Below are 21,445 nucleotides of genomic sequence, written 5' to 3' on the forward strand. Positions count from 1 at the left end.
TCACCAGTTTTGATAAATCTCCCCCAGTTTCATAGCTCAGATACATTGCTCTGTGGTACCTGGTGAATATGACCAGCACTGTGAGGTGGGACTGTCATGGTCGCTGTGTGTTTATCCAGCTGCTGGACTCTGGTAAATCCAAGTCAATATCATGTTATATGACTAATTAGGTCTGGCTGACATTTTCTAAATACTTGGAATAACTCAAGTTATCCCCAATTACAACCCACGGACTTAGGTTCCTTCACCCTTCATGAAAAGTGTCTATTTTCGGAATAGTTTTTTTTATTTCCTATCGAATAATTTACCTCAGACCTAACTATTTGGCATCATTAAAAGGATTAGGAGAAAGGTAAGGTGTTTCCTATGACTTTCTGAGGTAAAATTCCTGTCAGAAATGCTTTGTCCTCGTCGTCTGAAATTACTTTACCAAATGTATTTTTTATTTACTAGGCGTCCGAGGCAGTAAAGGCGCACTATTTTAAATACAGAGTCGTGTTTTGAGAACTGGATGCGACTTTATTAACCTCTTTCCAGTCACAATTCTTCACTAATTAACTTCGCGCACTTACTGCTAAACAATCTCCGCTGCGTCACACAGCTGTCTTCCCGCCCTCAGGGAAAAACGCGCTTTTTTTTTTTTAGAACACTTGACGACACCGACTCCGTGACCTCACTGTCCAACGTTCAACATACCCTGACGTTGCCACAGCAACAGACACGCACCCACCCCTCCCTTCTGGGCCCAGAAGCTTTGGATCAGCCCACTCGATTCTCGGCGTAGGGGGGGGAGCTAAAGTTCTCGCTCACGTGACGTCAGGAAGGCCTGGGCTACACGTGTCGTTCGATCGACCTCCCCTAAAAAGGCAGTAGGTTTCGAAGCGTCCTCTTCCGCTGGTGTCGCCATGGAGACGGGGAGATTGTTAGGCGCAAACGGAGAGACATCCTGGAGACAGACAGACGGCTCCTGACAACGAGCGCAGCCGCAGCGACAACAGCACCCCTCCAGCCATGAGCCAGCGACAAGTCCTGCAAGGTAATGACAGTATTCACATTTATACAGTTTTGTTTGAAGCCATGCGTTATTTTTAAGATATAATCTCTCATGGTTACCTCAGACCCTCCAAGTGTGGGTCTAATGGCACCGCTGTGTCTTTAATTCCGCCAATCCAGTCGCGGCTTCTAGTGTCATGGCACCGCCCCACATGAAGCTTTTAGTTTTTTTTCCCTGATCATTTTTATTTCCTTGTGCCTCATGATAACGAATCAATTTTCCTTGAACCAGTGGTAAAAAAAAACAAAAAACCATACTTAAAGGGGTTATCCAATTTCAAGAAACCCCCCCAACAGTGCCGGGCCTCTCACCGGTAATATACTTACCCCGCACCGCCGCTGCTTCTCCCTGCACACGGATGAAAACATACCGGGGGGGGGGAGCCAATGGCAGGCGGGGACGGGTCTCCCTAGCGTTACCCGCGACGCTAGGGAGGCTCATCCCGTCCCCGCCTGCCATTGGTTGCTTCCCCCCCGACACCATATATTTTCATCCATGTGCAGGGAGAAGCAGCAGCGGCGGAGCGGGGTAGTATATTATCGGTGAGTAGTGTTGAGCAAACTTGTGTTTTTAAGTCCTGTGTCCAAAGTCCGGGTTATCGAAGAATCCCATTATGGGTTCTGCTACAACGGACCATAACGGAATTTAGAATCCATAACGGGATTCTTCGATAACCCGAACTTTAGACGCCGAACTTTAAAATCAAGTTCGCGCAACACTACCGGTGAGGGGTCCAGTTTCTTAAAATCGGATAACCCCCTTTAATTCATCCATTTGAGCGCAAAGAAACTGCTGTGGCCATCTTGATTGAAGATCCCCTGCAAAATCTCATGTGCGCTTACGTATGATGTCACCACGCCTGCCAGCTTGATGACGTTATCGCGCACCGCCACAAATGTTTAGATCAGAAAAACCCTTTAAAGGTGTTGTCCTATCGCTGCCTTTTCCAAGACAGAGATGGGGGGGGGGGGGGGGGGTGTTGGGTAAGGGAAGCTGAGTTGCAGAAAAGGCCGGGGTCTGGCACTTCGCTGTTTCCAGTGCAGGAGAGCTACACAGACCGCGTAGAACAGCTCGCTATGCCGTTTCTGTAACCAATGTGTTTAATTCCGCCAATCCAGTCGCGACCTCCATTTTTGTATCCCCTTTTCTTCTCAGCACGGTTGATCTGCTTGAGCCTGGATGGTCAAGCACTGCTGTGTCCTCCTGGCTTTTCTAAAATTTGCTTTGTATTGTCAAATTACTATTATGAAGTTTTGAGTGCGTTGATGGTTTTGTAACACCTCTTTGTCTTTTGCATTTAGTGTTTGAGCAGTACCAGAGAGCGCGGACTCAGTTTGTTCAGACTATTGCGGAGCTTGCCACGCGTCCTCAGAACATTGAAACCCTACAAAATGCAGGTAACTAGTGCCACAGGACATAATGAGATTTCCTTATCTGCTGGCTACTAACCTAAAGGCCGTAGTACACAGCCTCATTTAACAGGTGATTGTCAGGAGGGAAGTGTTCCTACCCGGCAATAGCCTGCTCGCTAGCGGAGGAGACCACTGCTATTACATCCAACGATCTCCTCCTCAGTATAGGGAGGAGCGATCGCTAATGCCATCGCTCGTCCCCATACTGAATCATTGTTTGCCGGAAGCAGATCGTGATTAGCCACCACGATTTGCAGTATGCAAGCAATGTTTTTTTTAACCTGTCAAAAGATTTAGATTGCCCAATGAGCGAGCGTTTGTTCGTTCATCGGGTAGTCGGTGTCAGTATTAGACTGCCAGATCATCGCTAACGAGCAATTACTACAAACGCTCATTATCGATCATCCGCCGAAAAATCAGCAGGTGTTATACAGGCTTAAAGGGAGTCTTTCACCTAAAATGACCATTATACACCACAAACATCATGATATCCATTACATTCCCCATATTATAATCTTACCTTTCATATTGCTGTCCGTCGCCTATTCTCTCTTAAAAACGCTTTTAATCCATATGCTAATTAGGTTCTGAAGGTGCCCAGGGGCGGCGTTTATGCGGCCGGTGCCCTGGCTCCACGGCGCTGTTCAAATCAAACCCCTCCCCTTTCACCCCTCTGGCCCGCCCTCGGTTCTTGAGATACCATCCTCCAGTCAATGACAGATCCTGCGCCTGCGCACTCCATTACCCACTAGGGCAAAGGCAGCAGAGCGTTTAATCTGCATGCGCCGGCCCGATCTAGCCGGCGGAAGTAAACTGCCAAAATATCGGGATGTACAGGCCGGCGCATGCGCATTAAACGCTCTGCTGCCTCTGCCCTAGTGGGTAATGGAGTGCGCAGGCGCCGGATTTGTCATTGACTGGAGGATGGTATCTCAAGAACCGAGGGCGGGCCAGAGGGGTGAAAGGGGAGGGGTTTGATTTGAACAGCGCCGTGGAGCCTGGGCACCGGCCGCATAAACGCCGCCCCTGGGCACCTTCAGAACCTAATTAGCATATGGATTAAAAGCGTTTTTAAGAGAGAATAGGCGACGGACAGCAATATGAAAGGTAAGATTATAATATGGGGAATGTAATGGATATCATGTTTGTTGGTGATATATAATGGTCATTTTAGGTGAAAGACTCTCTTTAAGGCCTCATGCATACAACAGTCAGTGTTTTGTGGTCTGCAAAACAGATACAGGCCGTGTTCAAGCTGCCATTTTATGTCTATAGAAATGTCCCAATCTTGTCCGCAAAACCGACAAGAATAGGACATGTTCTATTTTTTTGGTGGGCTGACAGAACGGGCATACGGATGCGGACAACACATGGTGCGCTGACCGCATTTTTTGTGTTCCTGTTGAAATGAATTGTTCCGCATGTGGTCTGCAAAAAATGCGAAACAAAAATATGGTCGTGTGCATGGGGCCTAGTTATGGAAAAATTCTACTTTTATTTATTTTATAGCGCATAAACAGATGTTAACTACAAATACGTTTTCCTAAGGAAAAAAGGGGTTGTCGAGGTCGGTGGTAGAGTTCCTGAGTCAGTCTCTTGCCTCTAGCAGTACAGCCCAGCGTGCCACTGTGCCTCTCCATGTCCACTATCGGCATGCATGGCTTCTTTCATGCCATGTTACAGACGTTGCCTTTATACATCGATTTTAAAAAAAATAATGGAGCGAAATGCTAAATATATGTACTTACAGTGCATCTATTAAATGCATATATTTTTTTTCACCATGAGCGCGTAAATGGACCCTTAAGATGGGTTCGACTCCTGACAACCCCACCATTTAGCTGGTTGAGGAGGCCATTAGAATGAGAGAGGAAGCTGTGATTACACTACACGGGTGCTACAATCTCAATGGAGTGCAGCTAAACATTGAAGCGTTTGCACAAGCACCACAGCCTTTTAAACCAGCTGACGTTTCCTGAGCATAGATCATCAATATGAACACACAGCACAATTCTTTTCAATTTAATTATATTCCAGTGGGGCAGAGCACTTGATGGTTGCCTACAAGACATGGAGCTTACCAGTTAGGCTTACCTCTGGCTGATGAACCAATTCAATGGTTTTCGGTGCATGTGTTGTAATGATGGATGCCTCCCTTCACCTGACAGAGAAACACAGCATGCAATGTGTCTGGGATAATGCACCAAAATGTTTTCAGTTGTGTCTGGCTTGAGCAGAAAACTGGCTGGACAGAAGTGATATGTGAACCCAGCTTTACAAGTATGTACCAGGCCTGGTGGTTACACAGAGTCTTAAAGTCACAGCGTTTAGCGTTTTCAGTTCTTAGATTGGCACAAGCTTTAAAGGGGTTCTCAAGGACCCATATATTGAAGACCTATCCTCAGGATAGGAATACAGGAAATGTTGCATCCATCATCAGCTAATCAGGTGAAGACCCCATATACAGTATATGCATGGGCTGGCCAACTATCTAATGCAGGGATCAACACCCTTTAACACTCCAGCTGTTGTGAAACTACAATTCCCAGCATGCTCTATACATTTCTACGAAAGTTCTGAGAAGAGCAGGTATGCATGCTGGAAGTTGCAGTTTTACAATAGCTGGAGTTCCGGAGATTGCCTACCCCTGATCCTAATGGGTGCTGCGGCTTCCCAACTCTCCCCTGATACGTGACGATGGGAAAGAAGAATTGGATTAATTGAATTTCACCACTGAATCCTTTTGTTCTGGCTTTCTCTTCTCTTGCCACTGAAAACATATGCATGCTTAGCTGAACTGAACATGCATGTGTATGAGAGAGTTTGGAGGAATAGCTGTTGGCTGAACAAGCGTTTGGCCGACAGCTATTGAATGTGTATAGGCACCTTAACTCTCTAGCGTGCTAAGCTTTGATTACAAGTAAGGCTACTTTCACACTGGCGTTTTGGCTTTCCATTTGCGAGATCCGTTCAGGGCTCTCACAAGTAGTCCAAAACGGATCAGTTTTGCCCTAATGCATTCTGAATGGATAAGGATCCGCTCAGAATGCATCAGTTTGCCTCCATTCCGCTATGGAGGCGGACACCAAAACGCTGCTTGCAAACTGATCCGTCCTGGCACACAATGTAAGTCAATGGGGACAGATCCATTTTCACTAACACAATTTGGCACAATAGAAAACAGATCCGTCCCCCATTGACTTTCAATGATGTTCAAGACGGATCTGTTTTGGCTATGTTACAGATAATACAAACAGATCCGTTTTGAACGGATGCAGACAGTTGTATTATCTGAATGGAAGGATTTGTGCAGATCCATGACGGATCCGCACCAAACATGAGTGTGAAAGTAGCCTAAGGGTTTGTTCACATCTGCATTGAAGGCTCTGTTCAGGGCCTCCATCGCAGATTCCGTCAAAAAGGCTGTTAAAATAAACAGAATTCTGTAGTCAATTGAGGTGGTGAAAACTCCGCCTTAAGGCTTATGAACACGACTGTTGGATGTTTTGCAGTCCTCAAAATACGGATACCGGCCGTATGCATTCCGTATTTTGTTCAACTGAACAGCTGGCCCCTAATAGAACAGTTCTGTTCTCGTTCGTAATGCACACAGTCATTTCCGTCCGTTATTTTTTATTTTTTTTGTGTGGCCCCATTAAAGTAAATAGTTCCGCACATGGACCACAAAAGCCCTTACTGAGCTGTAACTTGAAGGGGTTGTGTGACTTCAGCAAATGGCATTTATCATGTAGAGAAAGTTAATATAAGCCACTTACTAATGTATTGTGATTGTCCATATTGCTTCCTTTGCTGTCTTGATTCATTTTCTTTCGCGCCTATGACAGCACCCCTGGAGAGACCGCCTCCTCCTCCTCCTCCTCCTCAGGACAGGAGCCAGAACCGCCTTTTAAAGGAGGAATCATCCCCTCTATCTCCAGTTCTGTTTCCTGTCCTAAGGGGCAGGAGGGAATTGGATCCGCCGATAGAAGATTAGGATTAGAGCTGCTGGGGCCCCGCTATTGTAAATAGTATGTGGAGGGTTACCCCGTGCGGCGTAAGCCTCCTCCGGGAGACCCTGCAGAAGTCTGGGCTCCCTTCTCTATCCTTACCCCTTCCGTCCTCCTTCCCAGTTCCTGGGAGGGCTTGTCCTTCTGGGGCTCCTGCGAACCTCTGCGGCCATGTTCGCATGTTCGGCCGTCAGCCCGCACAATGAAATTGCTACTTCTGGGTTGTGGCGATGGGAGGAAGCGGACGCTGCGGACCGGAAAGGGAGGAGAAAAGCTAAGCCGGCTCATTGCCATGTTGGGTGAAAAAATGTGGCAGTTCCTCCATTCAGGCTGGTGTTGGCTGTATGAAACATGGAGCAGGCTCAGCCAATTGAACCCACTAAGACCACCAATGATACATCGGTACCAGGGTACCCCAGCATAAAATTGTTATCTTTATGTGCTCATTTCTTGTTGCTTAGGTTTCAAAAGAGTCTTCTAGGAAGAACTCCAGAGTAAAAGAGAATGGATGTGGCGTGTGTAAGATGAAACTTCCTTCTGCCTGGGCAAAGCCTCTATGTCAAGGGTGTATCAGCAAGTTAATGGAGGAGGAAGCCCTGTCTTTTATGGGCAGCATTAAACAGAGGTCAGAGAGTCAGTTAGCGGTTTTGATAAAGCATCGTCCCAGTACTTCTTCTACTGCCGCTACTAAGGACTCCCCCTCCAGTGACAGTGATATACTTTCGAGTTTGGAGGAATAAGTAGAATGGGGGTCATCTGAAGAGACTTCTGAGGACGAGGTGGCAGGGAGACCATTATTTCATGTGGAGAATACCAACTCCCTAGTAAAGGAGGTTAGGGCTACTATGGGGTTGGAGGAGCAGAAGCCACAGCATTCTGTCCAGGACTCTATGTTTGAGGGTTTAGGCCCCAAAAAGAGAAAAGTGTTTGTACATGGGGACATTCAGGAGCTAATTGCCAGAGAATGGAAAAGACGGGATAGGAAGTTTTTCGTTTCTTCTTTGGTGAAGTGGAAGTATCTGTTTGAAGGATTGTCTGTTCCTTGGGATAGGGCCCCAAAACTTGATGCCCCGTTATCAAAAATGTCCAGAAAAACCGCTCTCCTCTTTGAGGATATGGGTTCACTCAAGGACCCAATAGACAAGAGGGCAGAGGTTTATTTAAAAAAATAATTGGTTAAGCAGCTAAGAGGAATTGTTGGCAATACGGAATACACTCCACTGTGGGACAATACCATGCTGCCGGAGTTCCTTTCTTTGTCTGATTTTGGAGCATGGAAAAGGAAAGGAATCCTGAGATTAGGCCACCTTCTGGAAGATAAAAATTTAATGTCCTTCTCCAGGCTGCAAGAATTATATGAGCTACCTAGGACCTACTTCTATAAGTACCTTCAAGTGAGACACGCATACAATTCCACATTTAGGGGTCCGACTGTGATGGCTGGGAAGGATATCGCATTACATCAGATTCTGTCCAAAGGGGCGAAAAGAGGGATGATCTCCTGTGTATACAAGTTGCTGCTAGATACATTTTTGCTATTACATCTGCTGGTGGCCAGGGGCAAGTGGGAAAAGGATGTAGGCGAACTAACAGATGACCAATGGTCTGACATGCTAGAGGCAATACCTCTCTCTTCCTTGAGCGAGGGACGTAAACTCTCGCAGCTGTTTATAGTCCACAGGGTCTACAAGACACTGTTTTTTTTTTTTGTTCCGCATAGGTTTTAGACCTACGGCTGACTGTCCAAGGTGCTCTGTAGAGTCTGCGGACTTGATGCACATGATGTGGAAGTGCGAGAGGCTAAGGAGATACTGGAAAATAGTAACTCAGACTATACATGACGTATACGAGGTACGGATACCGCTTGATCCTAGAGTGTGTGTGCTGGGTTATGTCTTTGAACTGGTCACTAGTCAGGTACATAAAATAGCGATAGGCAGAGTGCTATATGTAGCTAGAAAGTTAATTGCCTTACATTGGATACAGACAGCGCCGCCCACCTTAGGTGAATTCTTAGGTACAGTAGACATGATGTTAAGTTATGAACGGGTGGTATACCAGAAGCGTGGATGCCCATCAAAATTTGAGAAATTATGGGAACCATGGTTGTCGTTTCGACGTCTGAATAACAATGTCTAATATTGTACTTTTGTACTCCTGTGCTACAGTGGGGCGGGAGGGGAAGGGTGGGGGGGAAGGGTGAAAATTTGAGTATTGCTGATTGTTTGGTAGCCTGACTGATGTCAGCATTATAAAAGTTATGTCTGTATATCATCTTTACTTATGATCTGTACAACAGTGTATTTACATTGTAAACGCTCAATAAAAAAAAATCTGATTTAAAAAAAATAATAATAATAATTGGGAAGCCTCTGTGGCGGCTTTTAAACCTGCTATTGCCGCTACGTCTGTGGCCAGGTTGGGGGTCGTCTGTCTAGTTTTGCTCCTCAGTGGCAGAAGATCTCCAACAGCCCCTGGATAAATTCTGTGATGGGGGAAGGCCGAAAGAGTCTCCCAGTAGGAATATTTGTAATGACAGATTTCCGTACAGATCCCGCAAGACAGACTGCCATCATCTGAGGTTTTTTCCCTGATGGTAAAAAGGGTGTTGGTAAAAGTCCCAGAGCAGGAATTGACAGAGGGGTTTTATTCAACTCTTTTTCTGGTCAAAAACAAAATTGCTAGTTTCAGACTATAATAAACTTGAAGTGTTTGAACCAATTCCTGCAGTACGAGAGATTTTGTATGGAGTCCATCAGGTCAGCAGTGAACAATCTGTTCCCAAATTGCTTTATGGCCACAGTAGACCTGAGGGATGCGTATTATCATGTCCCCATTAATCCCACCCACCAGAGGTTTCTGAGGGTAGCAGTCCAGTTAGAGAAAGAGATTCTGCATCTTCAATTCTGGGCGATACCATTCGTCCTCGCTCAAGCTCTTAGGGTTTTCACAAAGATTATTTCAGAGATGATGGCCCACGTCAGGGAGAAGGAGAACGATTTTCTGCTGGTGGCCTGGTCAGGTCAGATTCTTCAGTGTCAGATTGCCTGGTTCAGGGAGGTTCTAGAGAAGCTGGGATGGGAGATAAACCTAGAAAAATCCAGTTTATGCCCAAGCCAGAGATGCAGTTTCCTAGGAATGATTTTGGACTCCAGTTCCCAGAAGTGCCTCCTACCCCTGCAAAAAGCTTTACTAATCAGATCAAGAGTTCAGCAGCTTCTCTCGTCTCCTTTACTCACCATAAGAGAGGCCATGTCAGTACTGGGTCTCATGACAGCTACTATTCCGGGGGTGGAATGGGCCCAGTACCATTCAAGGCTTCTTCAGCTTCAGATCCTGCGGGATTGGGATGGAAGTCTTCCTTCTCTGGACTCAGTGATTTGTCTATCTCGCCAAACCCTAGATTCCGATTCCTTGGGGTGGTGGATGGACCTAAAAAGAGGAGTTCCTTGGACCAGGCAGGCGGTTCTCCCCTTTAACCACGGATGCAAACCCATCTGGTTGGGAAGCCCATGTAGGGGCACTTCTATTGCAGAGGAATTGGGACAGCAAATCTCTGTCCCATTCGCACAATTTCAGGGAATTGGATGCAATCAGAATAGCCTTACTACAGAGACTCCCGTTCATCAGAGGCAGCAACGTAAGGGTCTATTCAGACAACACGACAGCAGTAGCATCTATCAACCGGCAGGGAGGTACAAGGGCTCGGGGCCTAATGTCTCACTCAGCACATTTTCAGCTTAGCGGAAGCTTCTCCCTTTCTGCAGTACATCTAAGGGGTTCGGAGAATGTAAAGCAGACTTCCTCAGTCATCATCAACTATACCAGGGAGGGTGGTCCCTAGATCAGGGGGTTTTCAATCAAGTAGCAGCATTGTGGGGAACTCCGGAGATAGATCTCTTTGCCACCCGGGCGAACAAGAAAGTAGAGGTCCCCCTTTCACCGGATCAGCATCCAAGATCAGTAGGCAATCCTGGAGGCAGGGCCTTCTGTATGCCTTTCCCCCCGCTAAAATTGCTACCCAGGGGTCCTCAAAAAGATCAGAGAGGAGGAAGCCACAGTAATAGTTGTAGCTCCCTTTTGGCCAAGAAGAGTGTGGTTTTCCTGGCTCCGCAAAATGTTGATAGCAACACTGTGGGTGCTTCCAGAATCACAGGAGCTTCTGTCCCAGGGACCAGTTTTTCACCCAGACATGAAGAGTCTACACCTGACTACCTGTTTTTTAACAGGGAGATTTTAAAGAGACGAGGTCTCTCAGAGGATGTGGTAAACACTCTGTTGACCAGTCGGAAGAAGGTCATCTCTAAGATCTACCTTTTAGAATTTGGACGACTTTTTTAAGATTCGCCAAAAAACCTGTGGACGTGCTGGAAGCTCCTGACATCCCGCTCGTTTTAGATTTCCTACAAGAGGGATGGAACAAAAGTACTTTGAAGGTCCAGGTTTCTGCCTTATGCGCCCTATTTGAGTTTAAATTAGCAGAGCATCCTTGGGTTAAGAGGTGTATAACAGCAGTATCAGTTATCCCCGGTCTGTAAAAGTAAGTCTACTTTCACACTCTCATTTTGGCTTTCCGTTTGTGAGATCCGTTCAGGGCTCTCACAAACTGTTCAAAACCTTGCAGCATTTTGGTGTCCGTCTAATGAAACTGAGCCAAACAGATCCTGACACACAATGTAAGTCAATGGGGACGGATCCGTTTTCACTGACACAATCTTGCACAATAGAAAATGGATACGTCCTCTATTGACTTTCAATGGTGTTCAAGTCCGTCTTGGCAATGTTACAGATAATACAAACCGGATCCGTTCAGAACGGATGCAGATGGTGCAGTCCATGACTGATCCGCACAAAACACGAGTGTGAAAGTAGCCTAAAATTCCTCCCTGGGATTTAAATCGGGTCCTCTGCTCTCACTTCAGACCCCTTTTGAGCCTATTGATAAAATCTCCCTGAAGTTGCTCTCCCTTAAGCTTGCTTTCCTGCTGGCCATTACTTCGGCTAGAAGAGTTACTGAGATTTCGGCGCTCTCAATTGACCCTCCCTGTTTGGTGATCTTGGAGGATCGGGTTGTAATTTCTCCTGATCCTCTTTTTTTTACTAAGTCTCCTCACGTTTTCATCGTTCTCAGGAGATAGTGTTACCTTCCTTCTGTGCTTTCCCTAAAAATAAAAAGGAATCGGAGTACCACTGTCTAGATGTTAGGAGATGTATTTTGCAATATCTACAGGTCACTCGGCTTTGGAGATCCTCCTCACGTCTGCTGATTTTCTTTCAGGGAGCAAGAAAGTGATCTGCATCCTCTTCTCACACTATTGCTAGGTGGATTAGACAGGCCATTTCCTTAGCTTACTCTTCTAAGAGAGTTGTTCTGCCCTCGGGGGTGAAGGCTCACTCTACGAGATCAGTCTCCACGTTATGGGCAGAGAGAGCTTCTGCCTCTATAGAGCAGATTTGTAAGGCAGCTGGAGCTCTCCACATACTTTTTTAGGCTGTATAGACTAGTTACATTCTAATGAACGTCTTACCTTTGATCGTAAGGTACTTCAGGCTGTGCTCCCGTCCTAGACAAATTCTTGCCTGCCTAAAAATATATATATAAATAAAAAGTTGTTAATATGTTTCTTAGTTCTTGAGAAAAGGACTGGAGATAGAGGGGATGATCCCTTCCTTTAAAAGGCGGTTCTGTTTCCTGTCCTGAGGAGGAGGCGGCAGTCTCTCCAGGGTTACTGTCATAGGCTCAAAGAAAACTGATTACCGGTAAGTGTAATCAAATATTTTCCATTACATTATACACTGCTTGTTTCCATGGTTACGACCACCCTGCAATCCAGCAGCAGTGGTCGTGCTTGTACACTATAGGAAAAAGTGCTGGCCTCTGTTAACCGGGACCATGGGAGTGCACATAGGCCAGTGCTTATTTGTATAGTGTGCAAGCATGTACACCGCTGCTTGATTACAGTGTGGTCATAACGAATCCAGCCAGCAAAGGAGGCAATATGGACAATCGCAATACATTAGTAAGTGCCTTGTATTAACTTTCTCCACAGAATAAATGCTATTTGCTGAAGTGAGACAACCCCTTTAAGAGCTGAAAACATGGACGTCTTTGGCACTTTCTGTGTGTAACAGCTTGTACATATTAGAAGAAAAAGGCTCTGGCGATTGCCTATATTATTCCTCAGGGAGCTGAGCTGCTGTACACTGGCACCGGAAACTGCACAATGTATTGTGCCTTCTGCTTCCAGCTCTATACACCTTTTATAGCTCCTGTCCCCATGGCTGCCTGAAACAGCTGATCTGGGTGTCGGACCCCCACTTATCTGATATTGATGACCTTTTCTGTGGGAAAGTTATCAGTATTTGTAGCCCAGAGATCCCCTTTAACTTCTAATCTATTGGTGATGATTAGGGATGAGCAAATCGACTTTGGATGAAACATCCGAAGTCAATTCGCATAAAACTTCGGTCCAATACTGTACAGAGCGAGCGCTCTGTACAGTATTAGAAAGTATTGTCTCAGATGAGCCGAAGTTATTACTTCGTGAAGTCTTGCGTGACTTTGCGTAATAACCTCATAGATTCATTTTTACTATGAAAAAAACATTTCCCGAACTCTGGTTTGGTTCCAAGATGCGGACCAAAACAATGGTCGTGTGCATGAGGCCTAAGAAAGGTATTAAAAACAAAAATAATAAATATCTTTTATTTACATATTTTTATTTAAAGAACTTTTTTCTTTCTGCTTCCGTTCATTTTTTATTTTTTTTGCGGACCGTATGCAGAACCATTCACTTTAATGGGTCCGCAAAAACAACGGAAGGTACTCCATTTCCGTTCCGCAAAAAAGTTGTGCATTTCCTATTATCTGCAAATCGCGGTCCGAGGCCTCATTCAAGTCAATGGCTCCGCAAAAAATACGGAACGCACATGGAACACATCCATATGTCATCCATATTTTACAGATCCATACTGTAGAAATGCTATGCCCAGCCATATTGCTCATGTGTTTGGTGATTAATACGTTACGGTTTCTGAAATGCAAAAAACGCATCGCATACGGAAACAATACGGATATGTTTTGTAGAATAACGGAACGGATGAGGACTTAAATCGGAGAAAAAAACCCTCAAATACGGAACAACGGATCCGTGAAAAACGGACCGCAAAACAACGGTTGTGTGCATGGGCCTAAGGGCTTTAGGCGGTGACTCTTAATTGCGTGAGTTTAGACATCTACCTGTTAACCCTTTTCTTGTGATTTTATTATTTAATGTAACACAAATACTTTTTATACATAAAGATAAGCAAGTAAGTTGTATTATACTAATGTTCTGTCACTTTTTTTAGATTTAAATATTCAGCAATATAAAAGCACTATAAGTAATTGCAGTATATCATTAATATAAGACACATTGCTAAAACTTCATTTTTTTATAGAAATGATGAAAATGTTACATTTCAACCTTTTTTTTTTTTAGGTTGATCACTGGGGTTCTTACAAACCCTAATTTTGAAAGTGTAAATAGGATTAACAATCTGCACATCGCCTTCATAGTTATTAGCTCGGCAAAAGTGATTATAGGCCTTTTGTAATGTGTCTTCCACTTGATTACCATTAAAGCGGTTAATGCCCTGTAAACTTGATTTATGGCCACCGAATCCAGATCACCGCAAGTCAATCAGTGAGATTTGAAAACATGTCTCAATCCAAGCTCCCTAAACATGCTGAAAACTGAATTATCTCACTATGGTGGTTACCTCCCTGTGCTAGTCTGCTTTTATTACTACATATTCCAGTGCTTATATAAAGTATCTCTCTATTTCATATCTATTCCTCCCTATCTCATATCTCTTATATCTCTCTATCTCCATCTCTAGAATCTTCTCGAGAATCATCTCGTATCCATCTTCTCTCGAGAATCAGCTCATATATCTATCCTAAACAGTCACTTCATTTTTTTTCTAATCTCATTTTGGAATGCTGTAATATTTATTTTAATATATAATATAATATTATTATTTTTTTAAGTTGCCCTCTCTATCTGGGACTTTGTTGCTGGTGCTCACCTTCTAGATCTATTGGGAGTGCTGCTATCTTGGACTTTTATCTTTCTATCCATTTTATACTGGCATCTATGAAGTAGCATAAAGGCTGTTAACATGTAATTATTTTCTATGCGACCTTTTGATAATCTGGCACATATTACTTCTCATTTAAGATGGATTGCAGAAATGTTAATTCCACCACCCCTGAAATAAGTATATTGAGGTTATTGTGTACCCACTGACGTGACAAACATTTGTTTGGATGGAGGCAGAAACAAGCCGCTCCGCATAGACTTTTACATTTCAATCTGTAGTTTAGAGAATGGTGGACGAGTGCCAAGTGTACCACAGAATAAAAGAATTTACAGCACAAAAACATTCAGAGGCCTCCATTCATTACCATAGATCTCACTATATCCTAGAATACACAAACACTTCTTTATGATGGCCCATAGTCACCGACCACGGTGTAAAACATGATGCTGTCAAGATGATATTTATTTAAGTAATGAAGTTGAAAATCTCTAGACTTCTATGAGTACTGTATTACAGACACATAATTAAGGGAGTTGTCTCACTCCAGCAAACGGCATTTATCATCTAGAGAAAGTTAATACCAGGCACTTACTAATGTATTGTGATTGTCCATATTGCCTCCCTTGCTGGCTTGATTCATTTTTCCATCACATTATGCACTGCTCGTTTCCTATGGTTACGACCACTGCTGCACCACAGATATGAGGTGGATAGGGACTGGAGCTGCTGCACATGCGCACTCCCATGGTCTCTGCCACCAGAGAGGCCGGAGCTTTTTCCTATAGTGTGCATGCACGGACCACCGCTGCTGGGTTGCAGGGTGGTCGTAACCATGGAAATGAGCAGTGTATAATGTGATAGGAAAATGAATCAAGACAGCATAGGAGGCAATATGGATTATCACAATACATTAGTAAGTGCCTTGTATTACCTTTCTCTACATGCTAAAAGCCATTTGCTGAATTGAGACAACCCCTTTAAAGAATTGGTGGTTCCTTTATCAGAAGACCTGCTTGGGGGCAGATGAGCCCTTATGGGTAGAATAGTTACCAGGAGGAATACTTAACAGGCCAACAGAGTGACACTGTAGTGATTTGCACTCCTTGCTCCATTAATTGTGGGCCTCAATTAGAATGGCCCATGGTTATATGTGTAAATAATTGCTCAAGTCGTCTCCCCCCTTCTATATAGCGATGCAGCTGCTGATAAGCTGCTTCTTTGTGATCTTTTTATGAGCAAAAACCGTATAACTAAGCCCATATTTGTTTGAGGTTTTATTGAGTTCCAGGTCTAGTGAACTGACAGGCAACGCCGGGGACTGGATGACTTTTCCTCCTGCCGTTGTTAACCTGTTAGTCATCATGTTGTAACTTTAATTCAGCTGATTCATTATATAGCTTTTATTTTATTTTTCATTCATTCGTTTTTTTTGTTTTTTTTTGTAGGCCGCTATGATTCTGAATACTGAATCGTGCAAACCCTACAATCATATATGTTTCTGTTTATTACTAGTTTTGCTGCCTTTGTGCTTCTTTCTGGTTAGTGTTCATGTTTATCAGTGTTTATATGGATGGCTGCGCTGTGTAATCCATTGCTACAGTTTATAATTTCTCCCAGTAATGTGATGAGCACATATTGCTGAAGGATTCTGTCTCCTCCACTATAAATTGTCCGAATGGACTCCTTTTCTGTGTCCTCCAGGGAACAGTGTTATTTCCTAAACTGTATTTGCAATATTTTTATTTATAATATGCCCCTAACATATGTTTGAACTTGGAAAACCTTTTAAATATTTTAAATGAACATAAATTGAGGTATTTTCATGTTTCATTTTAATGTAAAGATGAGGCAGAAAGACAAATGTACTATATGATAATATCTGGTTCAGAAAGCATTGCGCTTTATTGGTGTAACAAAAAGGAAAGTTTATTTTTATTTTTTTATTACCTCAGGTCACTTTGCAAAATCAGGTTCATGTCCCACAGAATTCAGAAAAAAAGAGCTGCCTGGTTTACATAAGCCCTAATATATGGGAGTCCCTCATTTTATAAACTCCACCATTCACCTAATAGCATCTTTCTCTGGAGGACGCTGCCTGTCTGTACGTTACACGGAAGGCCCATCGGTTTTAAATGTAATTTTACCATTTCTGCTAGAATCCGTAAAGAGTGCAGCTGATCTCTTCGGATGCCCGTAGCAGGGCACCCTGTGATCAGCTTAAGGCCTCATGCACACGGTCGTATGTATTTTGCGATCCGTAAAATACGGATCCGCAAAAAAAATACAGATGACGTCCGTGTGCATTCCGTATTTTGTGGAACGGAAGAGCTGGCCCTTCATAGAACAGTCCTATCCTTGTCTGTAATGCGGACAATAATAGGACATTTTCTATATTTTTTATATTTATTTATTTTTTTATTTTTTTGGCATGGACATACGGAAACAGAATGCACACGGAGTAACTTCCATTATTTTTAATTTTTTTAAAAAAATTGCGGTCCCATTGAAATGAATGGTTTCGTATAAGTTCTGCAAAAAAAACGTAATGGACACGAAGGAATATATGATCGTGTGCATGAGGCCTACACAGGGGTTGTCTCATTTCGGCAAAGGGCATTTATCATGTAGAGAAAGTTACTACAAGGCACTTACTAATGTATTGTGATTGTCCATATTGCCTCCTTTGCTGGTTGGATCAATTTTTCCATCACTGCTCGTTTCCATGGTTACGACCACCCTGTTATCCAGCATCAGTGGTCGCGCTTGAACACTATAGGAAAAGGCGCCATCCTCTCTGGTGGGAAGGCAGGCATACGCAGCAGCTTCATCCTAGCCCCCTTGTATCTGCACTGCAGAGGTGGTTGTAACCTCTGGAAACAAGCCGTGTGTAATGAATGGAAAAATGAATCCGGCCAGCAAAGGAAGCAATATGGAGAATCGCAATATATTAGTGTCTTGTATTAACTTTCTCTACATGATGCATGCCATTTGCTGAAGTGAGACAGCCCCTTTAATATTAAAGTCTGTAACAAAAAGCAGATAGAAGAAGCTGACAATAAGACCGTTCAACATGCAATAACCTAATAACAGTCTTGGATGTACTGACAGGCGCCATAGAAGTCAGACCATAGGAACTTGTAGACTAGAGATGACTATGTGGCTGCTGTAAAGCATATCTCTAAATGCTATTAACAGTAGCTTAGGCAAGATGACCGCCCCGATTAACATGTACAGAGAAACAGAATTTAAAAAAATTGCAAAAGGACCTTTGTGACACAATCTGTGCCAGAAATACACCTAATATAGGAATATTTCTGCTTAGTAAATGACCTCCCCATTTATCAGTGTCTGGTTTTAATTAGTAGAATGCATGTATAAATATATAATAAATATTTTCCCTTTTTTAGATATATTTTTTTTTTTTTATGGCAACGTGTGTAGTCCTAATCTTCCATCTGTTGCATGCATTCACTTGTGCTAATGGGCACGTAACATCCTAGTTCCACCCACATGCCTGGGACCTGTAATTTATGAAGCATATAATCACTTCCAGTTATCTTGTGTTTACATATTAATTTAGAAATTCGTTTGGTGCGGCAAAGAAAGATCTGATTATTTCTGCCACCTCTGTGCTGTTTTATGAGTCATTTGTCTGACTCCACCGTTTGCGCCTATATAAATTGCAAGCTCTTTTAATACAATCATTCATTGTGACTCGAGCTTGTGCTCCGTAGGTTGTTGTGTATCCTGGCGTCTTTATGTAAAAATAAAGTCATTTTCTGCAAAACTCAAGGGGAGAATAATAATGTGGAATAAAATCAATTCCAAAGTCAACAGTTTGGTCAGGATGAGAACTCTTCATGTTTTTTATTTTTTTTCCCCCCCTTACCTAGGAAATGCTGTTTTTTTCAGCTTATTTACCAGCTGAATGATCTGTAAATAAGCAATGTGACATGACAGTGAGTCTTGTACTGTAATAACTGCATGTCCCTAGCGGATAGAGAAATACAATGCCAGCCTGATTATCTCCATTCACCTTGGGGAATAAGGGTCTTCATGTCGGCCCGGGCAGAGCTATATGTCTGTCTTAATGCAGCAAAAGCAGCAGGGAAGCAACAGACAAAGAGTACCGGGTGTTTTTAAGCTGCCTCCGAGTTTCATACATGATTACTTTATTTGAAAGAAAGGCATATTTTATATTCCCCCTCCGAATACTCAATGTAAGATGGGAAAATCAAGCTTCATGAAGCGGGCGATAAAGAATGTCAGCTTATGGGCATGGAATGCCATTGCAGACGTTTCAGGGGGGTAATCGGGAAGATTCTCAAATGGTTTCGATCACAGTGGCCCTATTTTTAACAATAATTTACAATGGTGTACACAATGGGTGCCCAACTGACCCCCTCACAAAAAACGTAGGAAATACGGTTCTGAAATATGTTATTAATGTTGTGTTTTTTTTTTTTTATTAATTAATTTTTAGTCTGATTCCTGTATTCATTTTCTCAAGGTGTCCAAGATCTCTGCTTGCAGTTAGGCTACTTTCACACTAGCGTTTGGGGCTCTGCTTGTGAGTTCCGTTTGAAGGCTCTCACAAGCGGCCCCGAACGGATCTGTCCAGCCCTAATGCATTCTGAGTGGATGCGGATCCGCTCAGAATGCATCAGTCTGGCACTGTCTGTCCTCCGCTTCGCTCAGCAGGCGGACACCCGAACGCTGCTTGCAGTGGATTCGTCCAGAGTTACAATGGAAGTCAATGGGGGCGGATCCGTTCGAAGGTGACACAATATGGTGCATTTTTCAAACAGATCCGCCCCAATTGACTTTCAATGTAAAGTCTGGACGGATCCGACTGAATACAAATACAAAGCCGAGGTGCATGGGGCTGGGTTCACACATAGCGGTAGCGTGCTGTGTGGTAAAACTGCGTGTTTTACAGTAAATTGCTGTGGTTTTGCAATATTATTGGGCATGCGGTTTTTACAGGTGACACGTTTCACTTGTAAAAACTGCACATCAAATAATAACTCAACAAAACTGTTGCAGTCCATAACATAAAAGGTGCATTTCACTGCACTGAGCCAAGCCATATCGGGTTCTGTCATGTAACAAGCCATGCATCTGTGTGAGCATTATTTAGAGGATCACTGTCGGGAATTTTTTTTTATTTATTTTTTATCACGTTAATAATCTATATGTGAATATTCTTTGTAATTTTTTTAATAAAAAAAAGCGTGGATTTTTTTTTTTTTTTAGATTTTTATAAATAATAATAATAATTTATTATTATTAATATTCATGTATACTAGTTCCTGTCCAGACTAGTATTTAACTTCCGATTTGTGTGGACCTTTTTAGCAATGCATAGAGTCTCACTTAACACCCTATGCTGTCCCAGTATGTGGCTGGTCAGGGCATCTCGCATAATGGTAATAAATGCAATGTCCTTCTGGGGGCATGTTTATCTAGGCCCATTAGCAGAATTATGGAACTGTTAGGCCTCTTCCACACGAGCGTCGCGGGTGAGGGCCCCATGCGTTCAGGGTGCATTGCGTGCAAGTAGGTGTTCCGTTGTTCAGTTTTTTTTTCGCGTGAGTGCAATGCGTTTTGCACGCGCGTGAGAAAAAAAACTGAATGTGGTACCCAAACCCGGACGTCTTCACTGAAGTTTGGGTTTGGTGTTCTATTGATTTTTATTATTTTCCCTTTATAACATGGTTATAAGGGAAAATAATAGCATTCTTAATACAGTGTAGATTGAGTGGATAAAAAATACTCACCTCATCCACTTGATTACTCAGCCGGTATCGTCATCTTTCTTCTTCTTTCAGGACCTACAAAAGGACATTTGACGTAATTGCGCTCACCACGTGGTGAGCGCGATTACGTTATCAAAGGTCCTTTTGCAGGTCCTGAAAGAACAAGAAAGACGCTGATACCGGCTGCGCAATCAAGTGGATGAGGAGTATTTTTTTATATATTTTTTTTAACCCCTCAATCTACACTGTATTAAGAATGCTATTATTTTCCCGCCCGTGTGAAAGGAGCCTTATTCTGTCAGTCATTCTAGAACTCCACATACTATTCTGGTTGGATCATCCTACAGCTAGAGGCTTCCTTATGCAGAAGAGTAATAAACTGAGATTATTTTGCTGTCCCCTTGAAAACCTTAATCTCTACAGAATTGCAATATTTTGTATTTCATTTTCAGTGGCATAGTACTGCTGAGAAGAAAAAAGATTATTTTTTTGGGAGGAATTTGTGAAAATAAGCATCAAAGCTATTTTGATTCTACTCATCAAACAATTTGCACATAATAAAAAGGCCCAAAAAATTGTATAAAACTCATTTTTTGGGGGTATCCTAACAAATGAAAAAGTTAGGGCCTCAAATTACAAAATAATGCAGCCATTTATAAAACTGGTGTAAAGTAGAACAGGCTTAGTTGCCCATAGCAACCAATCGGAGTCCACCTTTCATTTTTGACAGCTCCTTAGGAAAATTAAAAGCAGGAATCTGATTGGTTGCTATGGGTAACTAAGGCCCCTTTCACACAGGCGAGTATTCCGCGCGGGTTAAACGCATTGCACCCGCACTGAACCCGGACCCATTCCTTTTTATGGTGCTGTGCACACGAGTGGTGATTTTCACGCATCACTTGTGCGTTGCGTGAAAATGGCAGCATGCTCCTCTTTGTGCGTTTTTCACGTAACTCAGGCCCCATAGAAATGAATGGGGTTGCGTGAAAATCGCAAGCAAGTGCGGATGCGGTGCGATTTTTCACGCACGGTTGCTAGGTGACTATCGGGATGGGGACCCGATCATCATCATTATTTCCCCTTATAACATGGTTATAAGGGAAAATAATAGCATTCTGAATACAGAAT

The 21,445-nt window shown here is 43.2% G+C and overlaps 1 protein-coding gene across 2 annotated transcripts in view; it reads left to right on the forward strand.

Moving 5' to 3' along the window:
* The first annotated feature begins 788 nt into the window (after positions 1-788).
* Positions 789-21,445, forward strand: part of SPAG6 (sperm associated antigen 6) — a 149,350-nt gene continuing 128,693 nt past the window's right edge. Inside the window, exons 1-2 of one of the 2 annotated variants that reach the window (XM_044293912.1) lie at positions 789-1,036; positions 2,356-2,451. In XM_044293912.1, the coding sequence (XP_044149847.1) occupies positions 1,012-1,036; positions 2,356-2,451 (121 nt within the window). In that variant the 5' untranslated portion in view covers positions 789-1,011. The remainder of the gene's footprint in view (positions 1,037-2,355; positions 2,452-21,445) is intronic. The other variant, XM_044293911.1, reaches the window with a different exon arrangement.

The sequence above is a fragment of the Bufo gargarizans genome, chromosome 5 (assembly GCF_014858855.1).
Source record: "Bufo gargarizans isolate SCDJY-AF-19 chromosome 5, ASM1485885v1, whole genome shotgun sequence".
In the NCBI taxonomy this organism is placed as follows: Eukaryota; Metazoa; Chordata; class Amphibia; order Anura; family Bufonidae; genus Bufo; species Bufo gargarizans.